Genomic DNA, 22,717 nt, shown 5'->3' on the forward strand with positions numbered 1-22,717 from the left:
ATGGCTGGAGGAGAGCCTGCTGGCCCCCACAAACAGCCAACCACAAACATGTTCGTGAACAGGGCTATGTTCATGGTTGTTCATGAGTCCCTGTTCGTGGATGGTAATGAACAACGAACATGTTTGTTTGTTTTTTTCTGTTCGTGCCCATCTCTAATCAGCATAAGCTGAAGACCGCTTGACACAGACACCATAGAATTGGGAGTGTGTTTTGGCAAGAGTGATTGGGTAGCAGGTGGAGATTCCTTTCCAGCCAAGAGAAGAAGGGTTATATCTTCTTAGGAGAAGAAGATCTTGCCCAGTTTCTAAAGGGAGTTTGGCTCTGAGGAGGACTCCAGGTCTGTTGTGAATGGAAAACAGTTTTAAACTAACTCCAGGAAACCTGAATTGTCGTAGGACACTCTATGAAGAAACATTGTTGCTGTAACTAAAGTATTAAGTAAAACACCTCTTACTGCTAAGAACCAAGAATATAAGAAACTAAGCTTCAAGGAAACTATTTTGCCTGTTACTCAAAGTATATTCTGTACTACCAGCAAAATTTTACCTCAGCACTTTCATTCCCCGACTATACTGATGCAATCTCTTCCTGTTAAATAAACTTTTTATTTTCTTTTTGAACATTATACAGTCTCCAGTGCCATTTCTCACAAAAAGAAAGAGGGCTCCTGCTTCTCCTCATCACGTTCCTGGGCTGGGCTAAAAAGCCAAAATTATATCTGACTGTCAGGGTGGAACAAACAGACTTTCAAACTGCAAAGATTAACACGCTACTTGGAGCTGCTCAGCCAAAACAGGCAAACTGAATTTTGCCAGGAAAATCTGCCTTACAGTGGGCGAGTGAAGGGAGATCCATCATTGAACTAAAGATGCGTTAGCATAACTGCTGTCCTTTCTCTGGAAGAAGGCATTAAAGGAAATGATTAGCCCAGTACACTTAGGTTAAGATAATTTCTGTCTTAAGGCTAGTGGGAGAGCAATATTTGTTCTCAACTGTGCGTCATTAGGATTTCCTAGAGAAAAATGGTCTGGAGTTACAGGTTTTGAATAGAGGGTGCAAGTCTACAGAAAGCGCATGGCCATGCTGCAGTGGTCCAAATATTGCTTAATTTAAGTGAATGGGCACTGACTTTTAGAGCTTGTGTACATGGCAGCCTATCACAGTGCAGACTGGTAAACCAAATTTCTGTCCCAAGTAAATTATTAAGATTAGATTGTTCTTTGCCATACCACAACCCACCTTTGAAAGCTCCTTTGTTTTCAGAAGTGATTTGCTTTGTGGCAAGGGGGGGGGAGCTGCTGCTTAGGAAGCACAAGACCAATGCCACTTTAAACACACAGATGTAGTCATATAGTTCTTTGGATCTCAGTTGTTCTGTGTCTCTGTTTTTATTATTACTTTTATTTATTTATTATTACTTTTTGGATTCACACATATAGGTGAAAGCAGTGTTACTTCCATAGGTGTTATTTTATTGCCAATCACACTGTCTTAGAATTGTTCAAGTTTTAATATCAGCACTTGAGTGGAACTCAGACAGTTCCTTCCAAAGCCAACAGTAGGCTATGGGGGATAGGATGACTTGATCTTCTGTCAAGGTTCAGAGGTTCCCATTTCAATTTACTATGTTAGAAAAACCTCATTTATGGTTGTTGTGGGTTTTTCGGGCTGTATTGCCGTGGTCTTGGCATTGTAGTTCCTGACGTTTCGCCAGCAGCTGTGGCTGGCATCTTCAGAGGTGTAGCACCAAAAGACAGAGATCTCTCAGTGTCTCATTTATCTTTGTGATACATTAACCAGTTAGTTGCAGTATATTCCTCCTGCTTTTCAACCACACACATATTTACCCACTTTTCTTTTAGCACAATTTGAATGTGGGGCCTTTAGCTCATAACTACATGTTATCTTATGTACCAAAGGAATAATGGCCACTTTTAATCTGCATCAGAATGGAGCAATTTTAGCAGAGGAGCAGCAAGCAACAGATACTCAGCGCTTCAATACCTCCCCTCCCCTTCTTCTGGCTGTTTCTAGACCCACATTTCTATCACAAATGGATAGATCTCTGGAAAAGGATGGTAACCAGTCAAATCAAGCTCCTCCTTTCCCGCTGTCTTGAAACTTAGGAGCAGGTCTCCTGATGAGTGTCTATGAATGGACTTTGAGAACGTTTGACATTACTGTGGAAAAAGTGAAGGGCATTTTTATGTGACTCTTACCTGCAAGTAATATTCAGAGTATCTTTAGTGTTGATCACGTATTCCTCTTCTGTGATGCTCAGAGTGGGTGGGGTCATAGAATAGCCTCTTACCAAATCTTAGAAAAGAAAGAAACAAGTTCATGATATAGAAAAACTATACACTAGCTGCTCACATTAACATTATTATTTATTCCAGAATTCTGTCAAGTACCTGCCATGGAGTAACACTGGAAGAAAGTTATAGTACACAAATAAGAACAATGTAAAAAGCAGGATATTTCTGTCACTGATTCCTTTTAGCTTCTCAGCTTGTGTTACGCTATTCATTCAACATATCATTGTGCAATCATGTTTAGAGTTGAAGAGGGTAACACACACAACATTTATCTTTAGAATGTGGTGGAAACTGCCGCAGGAATAGTCTAGAGAACTGTAAGCCTCTTCACTAGATCAATATGTTGCTCTAAATTATATTTTTAAGTTGATCAATAAGAGCAGATTCAATGTAAGCGTTAGGCATGAAATGTTCCAGCAGGGGGAGCAAAACTCTGGAACACGCAGCCCTTCAGGAACAAAACCAAAACAAACTGTCTACAGTATTGGGTTAAATTAACTTTAGGATCATCATCATCATAATAATAACATTTGATTTATATAGTGCCCTTCAGGATGACTTAACACCCACTCAGAGCAGTTTACAAAGAATGTTATTACTATCCCCACAACAAAACTCCCTGTGAGGTGGGTGCGGCCAGCAGCGGTGCCAGGGTTTTCGGTGTTTGCAGCCGGCTGGCGGGCCGGGTGCCCCTGTGCGTGCGCACGCACCCACACACTGGCCTGCATGATGTCACCGGCCCGATCACTGCGGCAGGCAGCTAGGATGGAGCATGGGTGGCCTCCGAGCTCTCCTGCTCGGTTGCCTTGCACTGCTGCAGATGCCTGCCCACGGCTGCTGCACTCGGCCAGGGGTGTGTGCTGGTGGCAGCGCGGAGCAGGAGGGCTAGGAGGCTGCAGCTCCGTGGTGCATGCTCCCGCCCCCCGTGCCTCCTCCGGCGCCCCCTCCAGCGCCTACCTGGCCTCAATGGGCACACCGACCCTGGGTGGGGCTGAGAGAGCTCCAGAGAGCCGTGACTAGCCGAAAGTCACCCAGCTGGCTTCAAGTGGAGGACTGAGGAATCAAACCCGATTCTCCAGATTAGAGTCCCGCGCTCTTAACCACTACACCAAACTGGAAGCAAGTAGCCTGATTTGGAAATTTTGATGTTGCTATGAATTCCTTTTGCCTATAGGCCATTGTGAGAAAAGACAGGAAAGAACAAAGACCTTCCACAGAGGAAATTTACAATTAACCGATGTATAGCTCATTAAAGTACAACATTAAAGAATTTAAAACATTTTAAACAATTTAAATTTAAAACAATAAATAAAACTAAATAACAAACACATACAACACCAAGAACAGGAAGAAGGGCCAATAACAGTGTGTGTGGGGGGGGGGGGTATGTCAAACTAAACAAAAAAGTCTTCTTCTGGTGGAAGACAACAGTTATGGATGATAGGTTCCCCAGGTTCTAAGCTGGGAGATGGCTGGGCGGTGGGGGAGGGACACTGACATTTTCTTAACATAAAAATATTTAGGCTGAGTTTTACTAAATCAGCCTCCCCCCACTGCAACCCGGTGCTTCCACGTTTCACTGGGTATGACATCATTCCGAGCACAAAGCAGGAGTTCTCTGGAATGCACAGAAGCTGGCTGTGCCCCTCACTTCCCCGTCCCCATGCCTTTCCCCTGCCAGCCAGGTGACAGGCAGTGCGAGGTGATGGGCAGAGGCTGGTAAACCTGGCAGCAATAGAAGGGGACAGATGAATCTCCCTGCGGAGGGAGTTCCAAAGTTTTGGCACCACAACTGAGAAGGCCTTTTCTTGGGTTGCTGTCCATCAAGGCTTAGATGGTGGGGGCACCCAAAGCAGGGCTTCTGAAGATGACTGAACAGATAGGTTCAAATAGGAGAAGGCAGACCTTAAGATCTGCTGGCGTCAATCCATATAGGGCTTTATTTAGTCTCTTCTGTCTCCAAAATCAGATTCTTTTTTACAAAGGAGAAAATGTTTGAAAGTATTTGAATTTCTGATTATTCCAATAACAGGAATAGTTTTTACTTGAACTAGTTAAACAATTCACATGTTAAGTATATTTATTGTTAATGTTGCTATTATTATTACAAAAGATGGCCCCACAAAGGTTTGTGGGGGAAGGAAAATCCCATTTTCCTCCTCCTTGCAGCAGCCTCTGCCACCCACTCTCCAACTCCAGCTCCAACTTCTCCTGCCTGTTGACCTGCCAATTCCCACCCTCTGGTTCTGACTTGTCTCCCTACCGCCCTGTTACTCAGCTCTCCCCTGCCCCCAGCATGATGAAGGGGGAGAAAAGATTGGTTGGGGGGAGTTGAGGGGAGTCAGCCAGCAGCTCCCCCTCTTCACTTGCTTCTGAACACCATGATTTTACACACCATTTTTGCTGCAAGCCCAAAATGCAGTCAAAGTCTGAATTGTTAATATTGTTTGCACATACAAAGACAGGTGGGGGGTTGTATCCCCAGTTTATTTTACTAACGTTTTCCTGCAAACCCAATAATACCCCTAGATTTGTTGACCCCCATGTAGTTACTGTGGCTGTCTCCATTGTGTGGATCTCACTATTATATATATATGGTTATGCTTTATAGTAAAATAGTATTTATTTTTCAATAACATCATTTCTAAGGGAAGTTAAAATACCTACACTCTTTGGCTAGTGTATTTTATAACAACAAGGGGAGGCTGAGAAAAAAAATAAAAATAAATTCCCTCAGGTTTAATTTCAGTCAGGAAAAGTCGGTCCAAAATCCTAAAAAGAATACAAAAACAAAGCATTTGGGGAATAGGCTCTATACATACTTCTCAGAAATGTGCAGAGTAACATCAAAATCATAAGGACAACCTGCCCTTAATGTAGTTCTGTGTAGACATCCTTGCTTCTTTTAATTGTTTTACACTTCCTTCCTGCCAAGAAGTAATTTTGACTGTGGTCATTTATGTGTATGTACAGAAACTGGTCTTGGGTCTATAGAAACACTCTCTGGAGGACATGCTTGTTGCTCAGTCATGCCTTTCCTGGGCCGATTCCAGATGGCTAACGTTCACACGCGGAACGTCGCGCCTCGTTGCGGGGAAAATGCGAAATATCGCGTTTCCTCGCGCAAGTTTTGCACGACGTCGCGCGACGTCGTGCATAACTCACGCGAGGAAACGCGATATTTCGCATTTTCCCCGCAACGAGGTGTGACGTTCCGCGTGAACGTTAGCCATCTGGAATCGGCCCTGTAGTTGTAATTGGGGTAACATTGCTAATAGCAGCAGACACTCAAAACAGCAATATGAAATGACAGGATGGAGGCGGACCCTCTCTAGGTTGTTGTTAGGTTCATTTTTTTCCTTATGCTTATGGCATTTAGAGTCATGTTTTCCAAAGTATGAAATGGACTTCTCCAAGGGGGGCGGGGAATCACCATATCATTACAAGCCCAGGCTAAATAACAGCCACATATTAGGGCATGTCAAGTTTGCCATAATTTAGATAATCAGAGAAGGGAAGGGCTGTGGCTCACTGGGAGAGCCTCTGCTTTGCACGTGGAAGGTTGCAAGCTCCATTCCCAACATCTCAATTAAAAGGACCAGGCAGTAGGTGATGATAGAAGTCTCCGCCTGAGACCCTGAAGTGCGGCTGCCAGTCTGAGCAGACAATGCTGACTTTGATTCTGACTCTGATGGTCTGATTCAGTATAAGGCAGCTTAAAGTGTGTTAGTGTAAAAAAGATCACTGGTATGGAACCAGTGTACAGAGTCTGGCTTCTCACAGTGAGCATGGCTGTGTCCAGGGCCAGATAATGATTTCATGTCACATGATACCATTACCTTTGAACAGGACATTTGGACCATTGCATAGGTTGAAAACCTCACAGGAGCACCATGTAAGCTGCTCTGAGTTTCCATGGTATATTGGTACAGTTGATACAATATGATAAAATATTCCTGTGCATTTGCCACATTCTTAGCTATCATTTTTAGTACATATTATTTATATCCCATTTTTTCCATGGAAGTAAAGGCAACATACTTAAACCAGTCTCCCATTCAGGTGCTGACCAGAGCCGTACCTACTTAGATTTGCAAAGGCTCCAATGTCATCGGATTTCCAAGCATGTTTGGCTCTATACTACCAACTACATACACTATTAACCAGCTGACCAATATTGTGAGCATGATCATGTGATCTAAACAGATAATAGAAGCAGAACAAGGAGAGAATCGCTTTTTTAGCATACCACGGTCTTTCACATCAATTTTTATAGAGCAGATCCAAGTGGTGCCCTGTTACAGATGCTACTGGTGCAGTGTGTGACCAGAACAGAAAGAAATGAATGAAGACTTGGTGTGGGCACAGATAAAATTATAATCAGCCCATAAATACACAACTGGGGACTTTGAAAGTTCTTTTTCTTACTTGTAGAACCTAATATGGCAACATTTGAGAGCTTCTGGTCAAATAACTGATCAGTTAAACATATTAAACCCATGGTCTTGCATGTTTACATGTATTTCCACTCCATGTAAAGCCTTTAGGAGAAATCATTTCTAGCTATGGACTTAGAAGCCAACAATATGCTGATGATACCCAACTCTCTCAGTATCTAAATCACTGCAGGATGCAGTAAAAATCTTGGGTAGCTGCCTGACAGTTTTAGACAAATGTACAAAAGCAAACAAATTGAAATTGAACCCAGACAAGATGGAAGTGATGCTCATTGGGAAGGCAGAGACTTTAAAGGATATTGTAGACTGCACTTTCAATGGAGTTCCTTGCAGACTCAGTAAACAGCCTAGGGGTTATACTGTATTAAATGCTACCGCTGGAAGATAGACCCCCTATCACGACAAAGTTGATCTGGCCACCTGGATCCATGTCATGTTAACATCAAGATTTGACTTCTGTAATGTTCTGTACATAGGCCTCCCCTCTAAGTTAACTCAGAAACTCCAGTTGGTGCAGAATGCTGCAGCTCAGTTAGTACTGGGAGCTAGGAAAAGGATGAATATTATTGCCATTCTGTAGTTACTCCACTGGCTACCTATCATTATTGGGCTTAATTCAAAATATTGGTCATTGCATACAAAGCTCTTCATGGCCTCGGTCTGGCATATTTATAGGATTGCGTCTCTTCCTACGTTCCACCACAGCAGCTTTGCTCATCTGAATTGGTCCTTCTGCAGGTGCCACCTTACACATGTGCAAAATCAAAAGCTGCCTGTACACATGGCCCCCACCTTATGGAACAACCTACCTGAAGAGGTCAGAAAAGCTCCCATTCTCCTGACTTTCCTCAAATGATGCAAAACTGAATTATTCAAGAGGGCTTTTTTACTCAGAAGAGCTGTACTGTAAGGAAGTGGTCTCAAAGAGATGCATTAATAAAGAGACAGGAACCATAGACTTTACTACTATGTACTTTTAGGTACTATATGATCCTACTGGGTAGTTCCTATGTTGTTTAATATGTCAGTCTTAGAATTGCTTATGTGCTGTTTCTGCATTTCTTCAACTCTGTACTGGTTTTCTGCCGGTTTTAAAGCTTGTAAATTTGCATTTATATACCCTGTTATATTGTTTATGGAAATTCCCTTGAAATTGACTGTACTAACTCACTCTGTTTAATCCGCCTTGAGTCTTAGTGAGAAAGGCAGACTATAAATAATGTAAATAAAATAAAAATGGAATGTCTCTTTGGCTGCCTTCATTGTTGACCACAAACTTGTCACTATATATACTTCTATTAAAATAATTTCTTATTAACGTATGTCAATGAAAATTAACTGGCAGGTTATGAATAGGGGCAAACAACTGAGGTCAAATTTTCATGCAATATGACATTTGATTTGGGTTCAAAGTGCGTTTACTGTGTCATTTTCTAGACTTAGTGAATATGTCATTTGATCATGTCATTATTTGGTAAGAGCTACTACCAAATATGGGCCAAATCTAATTTCTTGTTTTCAAGATTTTTTCTTCACATAGCCAGCTGACACTTTCTTGATAGTAAGCCCTGTTGGCTAGAGCCGAGTAGGACTCTAAGTAAATTTGCTTAGTATGGCACTGTCAACAGACATTTGATAGCAATAAGAGAAGCACAAGAAATTATAGAGCATCCAGAAATTCAATAGACTGAATGTATGTGTATTTAAATGTATTAAGAGGTTGAAACAACACAAGAAGGGATAGCAGAAAGGCTCTGAGTCGAAATCTTGCTATGCCTATAACTGTATGTACACATTTCCACCTCCAGTTTTTGAGAAGTACCTTTCTTTTTAATTCCAGTTTTTGAAGCTTCGTTCGTTTTCACTATATCAATAAGAACAAGACATTTGTCTTGTTTTTAAATTTTTGTAACATATATGTGCATGATTTACATTACTCAGCAGTTCAAGCTTAACTGCAGAGAAAAGCATACCCCAAGCTATCCCTTGACACTCTAAGAGCCAAACTAGATGAGATGCCTGATTTGAGGAGGACATGTGGCGGTTTACTGAAGGTTTCCATGGGAAATATAGTGAGAAAGAACCTCTGCCAGGGAGAAGAGGGAGAGGATCCCTCTTTTCCCTGGCAGAGGTCCTTTCTCTAGGTGTCTCGCCTAGTCCACTTGGCTCCCTCTCACTGTCAAGTGCATTCAGTGGAGCAAGGGGAGTGTGCTTCCTCTCGCCACTGTCAGTACACTCAGCTCCCTCTGACCGCCGCCAGTGTGCTTGGCTCCCTCTCACCGCCGCCAGCTCCCCTTGCTCCCCTAAATGCACTCCACAGCCAGAGGGAGCTGAGCGCACCAGCAGGCAAGACAGAGCCGAGTGGACTCGATGAGACACCTAGAGAAAGAATCTCTACCAGGGAGAAGAGGGACTCTGTCATGAGTCAGCCTCAGCCTCGACTGGCCACCTTACCTCTTGCCCCAGAGTCCTCCTCAGAGGATGAACAGGAAGAGCCAGCAGAGGCTACTCTGGAGCCAGAGCCAGCTGTGGAAGAGACAGCAGGGTCTACTCTGGAGTCAGAGCCAGCCGTGACAGCTGCTGCTCCAGAGGAAACTCAGCAAGAGCAGCCAGAAACCTCTGTGGAGGCTGTTGCAAACAAAGACTCCCCCAGAGCAAAAGAGAAACCTGAACTCCCTAGGCCAGCTGAGAAGAGGAAAAATAAAGCAAAGGCAGCTCTGTTGGAGTGGAGAAAAAGTGCTCCTTTGCAGGCACAACACCGGCTGGGGCTATCAGGCAAAGAGGCAACACCTGCCCCTCGTTAGGACAGTATAAGAGAGAGAAGTGGAAAGAAGCTGAGCGTGGAAGCAACTTAGCTTGTTACTTCCTATGACCCCTGAAGTTTCTGACCTTGTACCTGGTGCTGCTTATTGATTTATCGGACTCTGACCTTGGCCTGCCTTCTGACTTCTCTTCTGCCTGCTCCCCTCTCTGACTGACACATTGGCTCTGATACTTGGCCTGACTTCTGGACTCTCGTGTGCCCGCTTCTTGGCTATTGACTTTCTGGGAACTAACCTGGGTGTGGCTTGTGTACTCCCAGCAACTGCATCTTGCTGGGACCATCTGCAGTACCGGTGAACCACCTGCTTGTCGTGGCCAGCCTTGAGCATGACACCCTCTTCTGCCTGGCAGAGGTTCTTTCTTACCACATTTCCCATGGAAACTTGCAGGCAACTGATATGTGCCCTCCTCGTGTCAGGCATCTCACTTAGTTTGCTTCTAAGATTAGTGGCCTCAAGGAAGAGTGCAGCAAGAAATTCAAAGGCAGAAGGCCCAGTTTCAGGTATCAAGAGGTTCCTTACTGCTTGCCAATTACAAGGGCTGCTGTTGGGCACACCTATTTCTTTGTGCACCTAAGATTTAGAAGCCTGAACATACACAAAGTAGCTCACCTGAGACAAAATCCTAGCCCTGAGTATCCTGCCATTTTCAGAAACATCTGATTAGTAACTGTGGGAAAGGATGGACTTTTGGTCTGATCCAGCAAGGCTGTAGTTTCTACTTCAAGCCCTGGAGTTCTTGACACAGTGTGAATGAAGTGAACAAGCAACATGAAAACAAAATTCAGAAACTGCAGTACCAGATGAAAGAAAACCAAGAATGAATATGAGAAAAGGCAAAAATGTAGAATGCAAGAGTTAAACATCCTTCCTGTCTTGAAGCGATCATTTAACAAAGTGTTAGGAAAAGAAAAAGACTGGAAAAACATTTGGATGTTGTACAAAAACATGTTCTATGGTTATAAAAATAAAGCATTTTTGTTAAATCCCTTGAAAATATTTTAACAAAAATATTACAAATCCTTGAATTTACTAACAAACAAATCTTCCTCTAGTAAAACTCTAGGTCTAGGGCTGCAATCCTAAGTACACTTTCCTGGGAGTAAGCCCCACTGAATAAAATGGGACTTACTTCCAAGAAGACCTGTTTAGGATTACTTTCTTTATGTCTAATCTCTCCAGATATAGAATAATAATAACATTTGATTTATACACTGCCCTTCAGGATGACTTAACACCCAGTCAGAGCGATTTACAAAGTATGTCATTATCCCCACAACAAAACACCCTGTGAGGTGAGTGGGGCTAAGAGAGCTCCTAGAAGCTGTGACTGACCCAAGGTCATCCAGCTGACTACAAGTAGAGGAGTGAGGAATCAAACCCGGTTCTCCAGAATAGAATCCCTCACTTAACCACTACACCAAACTGGCTCTCTGTTTTCATTGATTTACATTTTCATTGACCTAAATTTTCATGTGTATAACAAATGCAGACTGGGCCCAGCATACCTTTGGGACCGCCTCTCCCCATACGTTCCCCAGAGGTCACTTTGATCAGCTAATAAGCATTTGCTGATGATCCCCGACCCCAGGGAGATCTGTCTGGCCTCTACCAGAGCCAGGGCCTTTTCAGCCCTGACTCTGACTTGGTCGAACTCTCTGTCTGAGGAGACTAGGGCCTGGCAAGATTTGTTATCTTTCCGCTGGGCCTGCAAGACGGAGATGTTCCGCCAGGCTTTTGGTGGGGGCTAGGCTGTCCTCTTGTTGACCATACTATTGAAAAACGTCCACCATCCATGCAGGAGCTCACAAAGTCTGATGCAGGGCATTTTGTAAGACCTAGGCCCTGAATTTTAATATTTATATCCGCCACTGAGAAATTTTATTGTATACGGAAAAATGTTTTAATTGCTCATTCATGATGTTTTTATTGTTTTAAATTGTATGTTGTAAATTGTTGGTTGTTACACTGCCCTGAGCCCGTCTGACAGGGAGGGCGGTCTAGAAATGTAATATAATAATAAATAAATAATAAATATTCTTGTGAATAAGCTTGGCAAAGATTGAGCCATGATATCTTGGAGCTTCAGTGCATAATATTGCAATATCACTGCCTCTAGACTCAGGATCCTAGCACATTGGTAATCGGTTCTGCTTCCTCATTATTTAAGGCTCCATTTAAGTACTCTCACATACAATTCTCAACTTGGCCAAATCTGTGGACACTGGAGCCATAAACAGACTGTCCTTCTACAAACCTAAAAAAGGTCCAGGTTTACAGAAAAGCCTGATTTATAAACATAAAAAATAAAAATTAAAAACTCTTCAAAATGATAGAAGCAGCACTTGTAGACTGAAGAAAAGAGTAGCCATGGTGGAGGTTGCGAGGCAACCACACTAACATTGCCAGCCTTCAAACCTTGGTTTCTGTCAGCAAAAGCCAGGGGGAAGCCCCTTTCCAGAGCTAATTTAATCTTCCCTGTTTCCTGCCCTGGAGGGAGGATACAACCTTTCGCAACTTGCTACCATACAATTGTAAGATTCACTCAGGTGCGCTGGGGGCTACTGGACGATGTGATGCCCACCAACTTGCCTGTGCCCAGTGGCAGCCTCTGTACAACTTGTGAGACTTGGCTGGGCCTGGCAGCAGCCACCTCACAACTCACCTGAATGATTTTGCAATCACATGACTTGGGCAGACTTTTCCTAGGGAAAGGCTGTGGTATAGTGGTTAGGGTGTCAGTCTAGCATCTGGGCGACACAAGGTTAAATCACTACTTTGCCACGTAAACTAGTGAGTGACCTTGGGCCACTCATTCTCTCAGCCTAACCTACCTCACAGGGTTGTTGTTAGGATAAACTGGGGGAAGAGAAGAATGATGTAAGCTGCTTTGGATCCTTCTTAAGAGGAAAGGTGTGGTGTAAATAAAGTAAATAAATACTTTTGGGTTTTGAGTGGGAAGCACCAAAGAAAATAGGGAAAAGGGAGAGGATATGGGGGTTGCCAGGAGGAAAGAGAGAAAATACTGTGGCGAAGGAGAGACGAGGGGAAATGAAGTGGTCCCCCCATCACAACTTTTGGTGGGTTCCCCTCTTGTTGCTATCTAATTCCATTGTTTTATTCAGGGCTTTTTTTCAGCTAGAACACAGTGGAACAGAGTTCTGCCACCTCTTGAGGGCAATCTTGAGGGCGGAGGGCAATCTAAACTCCCCTCTGTCTGGAGATCAGGGGGCAAGGCCACCGGCCATGTGACCATTTTCGCCGAGGGTCATTTAAACTTTAAAAAACTTCCTCCTTGTTCCAGCTGACCCAAAGTGACAGCATTGTGTGGTCCTGAGTTCCACTACTGAGAGCGGGACCACAAGTGACGCCTGACACAGGTTGGACACTTGCCAGCTTCCCTCAAGTTTTGATGGGAAATGTAGGCAGCTTGGCGGAATGTTGGACAAGTGACAGTTGAAAAGTCCATTGGACAGTAGTCGGAGAGCCAAGCTGCAAGACCAGGATGCCTACATTTCCCATCAAAACTTGAGGGAAGCTGACTAGTGTCCAACCTGTGTCAGGTGTCACTTGTGGTCCCGCTCTGAGTTCCACCACCTCTTTTCCCAGAAAAAAAGCCCTGATTTTATTTAACTTAAAGTTCTGTGAGAGGAAGTAAGCTCCTTTCCATTATTTTCTTGGTTTTGCCAATCTGCCCCTTCAATGTCTCCTTCAGTGTATGTCAATCACATTGTTGTCCCTTTAGTACACAGCAGTATTACTAAACCCGGGGCTTTTTTTCTGGAAAAAGAGGTGGTGGAACTCAGTGGGTTGCCCTTGGCGAAAATGGTCACATGGCTGGTGGCCTCGCCCCTGATCTCGACAGAGGGGAGTTTAGATTGCCCTCCGCGCCGCTCAGCGGCAATGTAAACTCCCCTCTGTTGGGAGATCAGGGGGCGGGGCCACCAGCCATATGACCATTTTCAAGAGGTTCCGGAACTCCGTTCCACCACACTCCTGCTGAAAAAAAGCCCTGACTAAACCTATGAACATCTTGTCATATAATGTATCCAACAGACAGTACATCCCTGGTCTGTAGAGTTCTACCTAACCCAACATGTTTATAATGAATGAATCCATGTCCCTTGCAGTAATTAGCCTCTATTGCCTTGTTTAAATAAGACATTGAAAGATGCTTGAGGTGAGCGCTCTTCCATTCTGTTTGTGAAGGCTTATCAGGTGACTGGATGCATAGATGCATGTCAGCCACAGAGCTAGGTGGGACAACAAGGAAGGATGCACTGTATCAAAAAATAAAGCCATATCCCTAGGCCTAATGACCTGTTAGGCAACACCACAACAAGGTAGAGAAAGAAAGAAAATGCAGAGCCTGTGCAGGTTTAGGTTCTGCAATTCCTCCAGATGTATCCTGTCTGTGACTCTCCACCACTACAACAGGAAAAGGAACAAACTCTCCATTGGAAGAAGCCACAAACTGCACTCGTTGCAATGAGTAGGGGCAACCATCTGCAACACTGACCAGTCTGCTTGAGCTCATCTCATCTCATCTCTCCCATCAATGTGTTCTGTATTTCTTGGTCCCTTTTATTTATTTTTATTTATATTTCAATTTATATACCGCCCATCCCCAGGGGCTCTGGGCAGTGAACAGTTTAAAATCAATTTGACTACAGCTTCTTTCAGAAAAAAGTGGGAGCTTTCTAAAGACTTTGGGAACAGTTGTATTTTCCCATTTAGATATAACTTATCTATCTGGAAAAACACCCATTACCTTTGTTAGTTGGATTTCACAGCTAGACAGTGTACGTGAAGTATATTTAGCCACCAGTTTAAAATACCAAAAATTAAGGATTGTGGGTGGCTGATGGAGCATAGATGTAAATTAAAATCAGATAGGAACATCTATTCTATTGTATCCTGTCCTTCTATGATAATAATTGTTTAACATTTACATAGCAATTATGTGTTCAATGCTCTATTAACACCTTTATCTCTATACATTCTCACAACAGTAATTCACATTCTACAATAGGGAACTGAGGTGTGTTGGCAGAGTTCAGGAAATAATCCAGTCCATGCTTTGGAATTTGCTTTCAATGAATTTGCTGCAACAGGATTTTTGCAGAAGACAGTAACTGACTGCAGGCCATTAATGCAACAGAGAGGCCTTCAGAGTATAAGCACTAACACATATTAACATACAGCAGAGAGAGAGAGAAAACAAGAGGTAATTTGAACTGCAAGAGAAAACATTCAATAACCCCTAAACACTAGAGAATGCTCCACAGCTCCCCCTAGGGTACAAGTGGACTAAACTACTTTTTCAGCCGTATTTACAGTAACTAGACTCTTAGCGGGATGTCACTTCCCCAACAAGGCGGAGAGTTAAGTGGCTTAAGACTACACTTGGCTGTGAAGCTACTTGAATTCAGGTCTTCCGCACAGAAATACTTTATCCATTGAAACACATAACTCCTTGCTTAAGTAGCAAACAATTTGTGAGGGGTATTAACAATAACAGGATGTATGAGAACATTAGTTAACACCTCCTAGACCTTACTGGCAGCCTTTTTGCAGCTGCTTTCAACATATTTGCTGCTTTAGAACTGGGCACACCCCTCAGGATATCAAAATTGGATTTGGCATTCAAATTCAAAGTCTCTCCTCCTATATTGCACCACTACGGTCTCCTAACCAAAGCCACTCCTGTTATTTTTTTATTGACTCCTTGTACCTGAGTCCCTGAAGAAAATGAACCCATCAGGTTAGAATTCTCTCTAGCACTGTTAAGGCACAACCTGCCTTTCCGGCAAGCTGATTTTGGCAACAAAATCTACTAGGAAATGGCAGTTTACGTGCAGACAGCACATGTCACCAGTAAAATCCCAGGGTATGAGGAAACACCCCTGCTAGAATATATATGCCCTCTCTACTGCTTCCTAGTAGTAGTGTTTTGTGTGTGTGTGTGTGTGTGTATAGCTGTATGTTTTTATTGAGTTGTGTAAATATTTTAGATATACCTTATTTTAAATGCTGCTGTAATGTTTTAAATGTTTTGATTTTTGCTGCTTTGGGAATCCTATTTGGGTAGAAAGGCGGTATTTAAATGTTTTTTAAAAATAAATATATCCTTCAGGCTGTTTCTCCACATCCTTAAGGAAGAAACCAAGTAGCTCAAATTTGTTAACATATAGCAACCATGTGTGACTACAAAAAGTGCAAGCCACTTTGCCTTATATGTGCATATATTATTTTAATATGCACACACTTAACATTGAGGAAGAATGAGTATAATTAAAAAGGCATGCAGCAGCTCCAGTGATATTTGTTTTTTCAAGATGGTTTCCAAGAGAACTGGCAGCAGGATACTAAAATAAACAGAACTGGATTGATGGGACATTGAGAAAGGAAGCAGGATTCCACAGCCTGCTCACACCTTGTCTATTTCTGGAAAACTCTGTTTCCTATCAGTTTCCCTATCCTTGATCTCCCAGCTTATGGCTCTTAAAGGGGCAGACTGCAGACACAGGCCTTTATCCAAACTGGATTTATTGTCTGTCATTGCCTAAATTTATGTGTTGCGGTCTTCTCTTATTCATTGAGACTGCTGATTCAGTATTCTTGTACAATGGCTATATCATTATTGGCAACCTTGCAATGGAGAAGTAATTCCCACTTTGATCATTCCTTTTTGTTCTTGACAGTAAAATCTCATTGTTGTTCTAACAAAGCATGAGAGCTAATCTCTCTTAAAGCAGCATTTGCTATGGTGATTGTAGAAATACAGCCACTGAGACTCCTTTATGTATTGACAGATTAATAAAACAACTGTTATTAGCTCAAGCATTGGCACTTCACTATCATTACTAGCTTGTTCTTTGAGATTTGTTTTTACCAAAACAAATAAACAGCAACACCTCCTTCCCATGCATTCATATGCATTTTAGCTGACATTTATAGTTGCAGAGAAACTGCACTGATTAATACATATGAAGTGACACAAAAATATACATAGCATACTGTCAACAACTTGGGAAAGAGTGACTAGTCAATAGGCCCTTAATTTTAAAAATCATAAATCAGGCCAGATCATGAGATTTAAAAAGAGAATCTGAAGTTCTTTTTAACCTTGTGATTTAAGTCTTCTAAAGATGCACAACTGCTTTTTCAAAAACTTTCCCTGCAGTGATGACTGTTCTAATGTAGAGTGATATAAAGAAAATATGAGATTGGCTACATTAGCATGTCTTGAAGATCTTCAGTAATTCCCCAAATGTGTAAAAGATGTTCTATGATTACGAGTGTCAGAGCTCAGTATGGAAGGCTCATTTTGCATTTGAAGCTGAATGGAAAAGAGAATAATAGTAATAACCAGAAGTAGTATAAAATTGAAGCAATGGGGTTCCATTTGCCCCCTTGCCCTCCCTAAATAACATCCTTGTTTTTTTATGTATCAGATTCCTTGAACTCACTACGAGGACATATAATGGCTCCACTTTTTCACTCATCAGCACCATGTTACAGCCATACAACAATTCCATAACATTCTAATTAAGGCATAATGTATTCACATTACCACTATATATGTTTAATATAGTCAGCAGCCAGCAAACAATAACTGGGAAGTATTTAACATGCTTTTGGACTAGCAATTTTATGAATGTAAAGCAACAACCATGTATGAAGAGGTGATACGGTCTGCACAATGTTCTGTGATCCGTCACTGTTTTCATCTCTTGCTTGGTTTTTGTACACAAAACCTTGTACCTCCATAAAACATTAGTTAGTGATGGAAGTATGTATCAGAAACCATCCTTGGCAAATCAGTTGCAAGAGTTATGGCCCTTGAATGCTTATGCCGCAGTAGATTTGTTTATCTGTAAGGTGTCACATGACTCTTGGTAATTTTGGCTGCAATCACATACACATGGCTATCCCTGTGGAATTTACTACAAGCACTTAATGAATCATGCCAGTTCACCATAATTCAGCACTTTGGTGCAACTAGGGATTCCAGATTACTGGTGGGGGTGGGGGATTCCCTGCGCCCACCCTCCATCCCCTGTCACCACTCACCTGGCCAGTGGGGGGGGGGGGAGGGGAGAATAGGCCTCCTGGGCACACTCCTAGGGTGGTGCAATGTCACTCCCAGGAGTGATGTCATTGCTCCTCTCAGGGACCGCTCACAGCAGGCTGATTTGGGCCCCAAATGGGCTGAATCAGGCCTGTTTGGGGCCCAAATCAGCCTGCAGCAAATCATGGGAGTGCTCCCAGCCCTTGTGCAACGACGTCACTTCCCAGAATGATGTTATCATGCTGCCCTTGGAGCACACGTGTGCAAAGTGTACACACAGAGACATCCCCAAAAGTGAGTGTCAGGTCCCCCCTCCTGCCAGGAGGGTAAGGGAACCTGGCAACCCTATGTGCAGCTAGCCCTTTATCTTTTCTAATCTCTCCATTTTTATAGTATCTGGTTTAGCATTCACAGCAGTCAGAGGAAAGGGGAGTGAGTAAGGAGACAGTACAACTGTCAGGGAAGTGTTCCAATAAACAGAGAAACACAGATGTTACCACCAAAGAAAGTAGCACTAAAATGGGTTCTTCAGTGTGTTTCCAGAACACAGGGGTGGTTAAGTGGCTTTATCTTTTCTGACCATTGTCCCATCTCATAAACTTTTGCTTTTTTGCTGGCAAATTGTGTTCATTTTCCAAGCTAAAAGAATATCCTTCTTTTGGTTATTCTTCTTTACAGGGCCAGTTAATTCCTGCACAAAGGGCAAAACTGTGACAGCAGCTATGGGTCCATTTTGTAGCAGCTGAAGCCATTTAAAAAGCAATTGTAGTTATTTAAAAAATTCCCATGGGGCCTCAATCCAGATTGTACATATAGTGCCGTGGCCCCAGGAGTTCTTGTCCCTCCTACACCTTTCCAGCTGCCAAAACTTCCCTCCATTGCTGTTTCAGCACCTGAAAAGGCACATGGGGGGGGGCAGGAATAAGAGCTCCTGTGGTTGCTGCACATGTGATCCAGACTGGCACTCCATGGGAATTTTTAAAGAACTACTGTTTTTTAAATGGCATCAGTGGTCATAGGGTCAACCTGCGGCTGCTGACTCATGTGACTTTCATCAGTCAACTGGCATAACCCACGGGGAGTCAGTCAAAGACTTTCATTTATGCATCACACAGCTTAACAGCTTAGGTATATGGACAGAGCTGGAGTAATACAGACTTACCAAGTTTTGTAAATCTGGAAAATAACAGATCAAGGTATAAGGCGTGTAGAATTTCAAAGGTAAGGATGAAATACTAAAGACCATTCAGATGCATGCATACAAGCGTCCATTACTTCCAGCAGGAAATTCTCTTCTGTATCTACATTTTTAGTTTTCAAAATGCTTCAGTCCTTTTAGCATTTGCCTTTTTCTTCTTTCGTGGAGGAATTATCAGACCTGCTGTTAAACAAAAGTTCCTGGCAGATAGGTAGTTATCCTCTCCATCCTGTTCCCTGACTTCCTTTCCAGTCTTATTAACAATTATTTTTTATTTTGTTTTCATTTATAGTGAACCTTTCTAACGGGGATTCAAGGCAGATTACTAGTATGACAAAAATATTCAGTCAATCAATAAGCTGATTACAAAATATGATCATATTTGAATGGTAACAATATTTGAATTTAAGAGCAAAGATTCCTAGTAAAACAAAGCTAGTCAGTCACTTAGGAAGTAGATTACAAAATATAATATTTTAGTCTTACAGCAAAGATTCTTAGTAAAACAATATACTGTGGTAGGTCTGGGACTGAAAAATTGGAAGAAAAAATAGAGTATCCATTATAGAGGTCACCTTCCAAGTTGATCTATTACATCATAGCTCCCAGCTCCTCTACAAGACTCTCTTGAACAATTCTGCACATTTTGCAAAACTACAGAAGCATGGGAGCCTTCCTAATAGCCTCAGTCAGGCCATTCCATAATGTGGAAGCTGCCACAGAGAATGCGTAAAATCAGCTGATTTTACCTGTTTGCAGGTGGCACCTTCAGAAGGCTTTGCTCTAATGAGCGAAGCTGTCTCAGTAGAACGTAGCAGGAAAGACAGTTCTGTAGGTACTTGGGTTCAAGGCCATGAAGGGCTTTGCAGGTGTTACTTATATCCTTGAATTGAACCCAGTACCTGATCAGTAACCAATGGAGTATGGGCAGAATGGGAGTGATATGCAGATTCCACTTAGCGCCCAATAGTAGTTGGGCTGCAGTGTTCTGTACCAGCTGGAGTTTCTGAGTTGTCTTTAAAGGCTGACCCATGTAGAGTCTATTACAGTAGTCTAGCCTTGGGGTACCCATAGCAATACACTGGATGTTTCTGCCAAGGAATTGGAATGTTTTCTTCAATCCATGATGCCCCCTGATAGAAATAATTTCTCATTCCTAGAATCCATTCATTAATTTAACTTCTTAACTTCTACCAACCATGTTACAGCAACTTTTCCCCTTGTTCCATAATATTCTGCTGGACTCCTCTTCGGTTTTGCATATTTTCTGATTATTTGTTTCAGAATTTCTATTAAACTTTTCTGTCTAAACTCTCGAAGTGGCTAATATAGGAGTTAAATAAATACTAACACAGCAAAAACAATAACACCACAACAAAACAATAGGTACAAAACAAAACAATAACCCCTCTTGACACTCATTCTGCTTTTTTTCCATTTCCTCTTGTGTTTCTATTATTCTGTAAACATTTTTTCTTGTTTATATTCTATGCTATTTTCTGCTTATTGTTCTAGTGCAATGGACTTTCATACATACACAATGAGGCATATACAAGCCATTCTTCCTGAGGTGCTGTCCTGCATGGATGTAGTGTATTGCGAGAATCCACCTGCTCTTGTAACAGTTATATCCTTGTATATCTTCATTTTTGCTGTGCTGGTTTTTGTCTTGATGGAAATGCTTGACAGGGCAATTTCAGGTGGCATAGAAAAGAAGCTATTTGAGATTGCAGCTTTCAAATTAGGATTCTTTCCAAGCTTGTCAACATAGTGGGGGGAGAAGAGGACAAGGAACCAGTTTTGACCAGGCAAATGAAATCATTTTTTTAATAACAAGGGAAATGGCATTTCCCTTCTCTCAATCCTTTTTCTCCCCCTTGTTTGCCTCTAAGTTGATCTCTGAGCTTTTCCAGATATTAGTGAATATGTTGGCAGCCAGCTCAATGTCTAGACAGCCTTTGGGGTAGTTCCTTGTGTCAACAAAAGCAGAGGTTATTGCTGACTAGTGATGTCAGCAGAAGTGTCAGAACAAGGCCACAGATTTTGCTTTCCTGGACCTGAGCTCATGTGCTCTTCAACTAGTTTTCTGCAGATGTAGACCCTGTGAACGTGCACACACAAACACACACAGAGAATGTGGAGAGAGGACATTTTTCAACAAATGTGCAATAAAACATGGGCCACTTCTGTCATTAGGATGCAAAAAAAGTTAAAATCAACTGCATAATTAGCAACACTACCTAGTGCTCTGAAAGGACCAACTTATGGGTTGTGGGGGAGGGCTCTGCACTGGCTTTCTAATACATTTCAAACTACTACTATGAACCTTAAAAAATCTACACTATCTGGGCTTTGATACCTTAAACAGATGAAGGAAGTAAAATATTAAAAAGAACCAGTCCCACAAGCCCCCTGTAAGAAACATACCAACACATGAAGCACTGGTTTGAGTCATCAACTTTGATCCCCCCACAGTCCTTGCTCCTCTTCCTGGTTCACCCTCTGTCTCCAGCTGTGGAGTGCTATAAAGCATCGCATAGCCATGACCTAACCAAGACATCTGTCTATGCGGCATTTTGTACCTTTCCTTAGCCAGAGGGAGCAGAGAGACAGTACTAGGAAGGAGCAGGTAGGGAGCAAACAGGGAGGGGGAAGACTGACAGGCTTGAACCAGCACTGGATTCATTTGTATGCTTATGCTCAGTTCTGCTGTAAAGACAGGATTTGTATAGTATGGCCTATGAGAATTCTAGAGTAAGAGACTCTCTTACATCTCTCTGTGATCTTAGTAGTTAGACATAGGGCCGTGCGCTTTGGGTTTCCGATTTGGGTAAATTACCCGAATCGGACCCGATCCAGAAAGATTCTGGAAATCCCAAATCAAAGCTTTCCGAAGCTTTGATAAAGCTTTGGAAAGCTTCAGGGCTGAGTTTAAAGGGCCCCACCACTGCTTGCAAGCAGTGGCAGGGCCCTTTAAACATCATCCCACCCTCACCCCACCCATCTTGTTGGCGGCAGCTGCTGCCGCCTGAGTCTGTGGGGCATTGGGGAAGGCCAGAGCTGCCTCCTCCAGCCCTTCCTGCCCCTCAAATGACTGTGGTGTGCTGGCACCGCAGTGGCCATTTGAGGGGCAGGAAGGGTCGGAGGAGGCAGAGAAAGCCCCTCCTGCCCCTCAAATGGCCGCTGTGGCGCCGGCGCACCATGGCCAATTGAGGGGCAGGAAGGGCCGGAGGAGGCAGCTCTGGCCTTCCCCAATGCCTCGGAGGCTCAGGCGGTGGTGGCAGCACGAGGCTGCAACGGCCTGGAGCCTCCAGGCCATCATAGCCTCATGCCGCTGCCACAGCAGTGGCAGTGGCCCGCAGCACAGCTGACCCTCCCACCAGGTAAGGTAAGTGGATGGAGGGTGGAGGAGTTCTCCAGGGGGAGTGGATGGTGGAGGGGTTCCCCAGGGGTTTGGGGGTTGGAAGGGTTACCCTGGGGGGTGGGGGGTAGGGGTGAGGGAGTTTCCCCCCTCGCTTCAGTATGCTCCGAATATTTACAGAGCATACTGAAGCGAGTAAAGTACCTTAATTCCGAAGCAGCTTGCCACTTCGGAATTACGGTATTTCTGAATTTTTTTCCTGCTTCGGGTAAACCCGAAGTGGGAAACCCAAATCAACCCCCTCCTACACACTCCTAGTTAGACAGAGTTGATAGTATGCCTTATTTGTCAGATACAAACAACAAGGGCAGATAGTTAGGTAAATACTATGCCATCTCTTCAGCTCAAAAGCTTGCTTCCACTGGAAATTTTCCTGAAGTGCAAAACACCTAAATGTTTCTAACAATGTGCACAGCATTATATCACTTA

At 43.0% G+C, this 22,717-nt stretch overlaps 1 protein-coding gene across 1 annotated transcript in view; it reads right to left on the reverse strand.

Annotated features, from left to right (window-relative positions):
• FLT4 (fms related receptor tyrosine kinase 4) overlaps nt 1-22,717 on the reverse strand; it is a 148,140-nt gene that overhangs the window by 97,345 nt on the left and 28,078 nt on the right. Inside the window, exon 2 of the mRNA XM_054976285.1 lies at nt 2,221-2,317. Coding sequence (XP_054832260.1) covers nt 2,221-2,317 — 97 coding nt within the window. The remainder of the gene's footprint in view (nt 1-2,220; nt 2,318-22,717) is intronic.

This window comes from Eublepharis macularius, chromosome 4 (genome assembly GCF_028583425.1).
Source record: "Eublepharis macularius isolate TG4126 chromosome 4, MPM_Emac_v1.0, whole genome shotgun sequence".
NCBI classification, from domain to species: domain Eukaryota; kingdom Metazoa; phylum Chordata; class Lepidosauria; order Squamata; family Eublepharidae; genus Eublepharis; species Eublepharis macularius.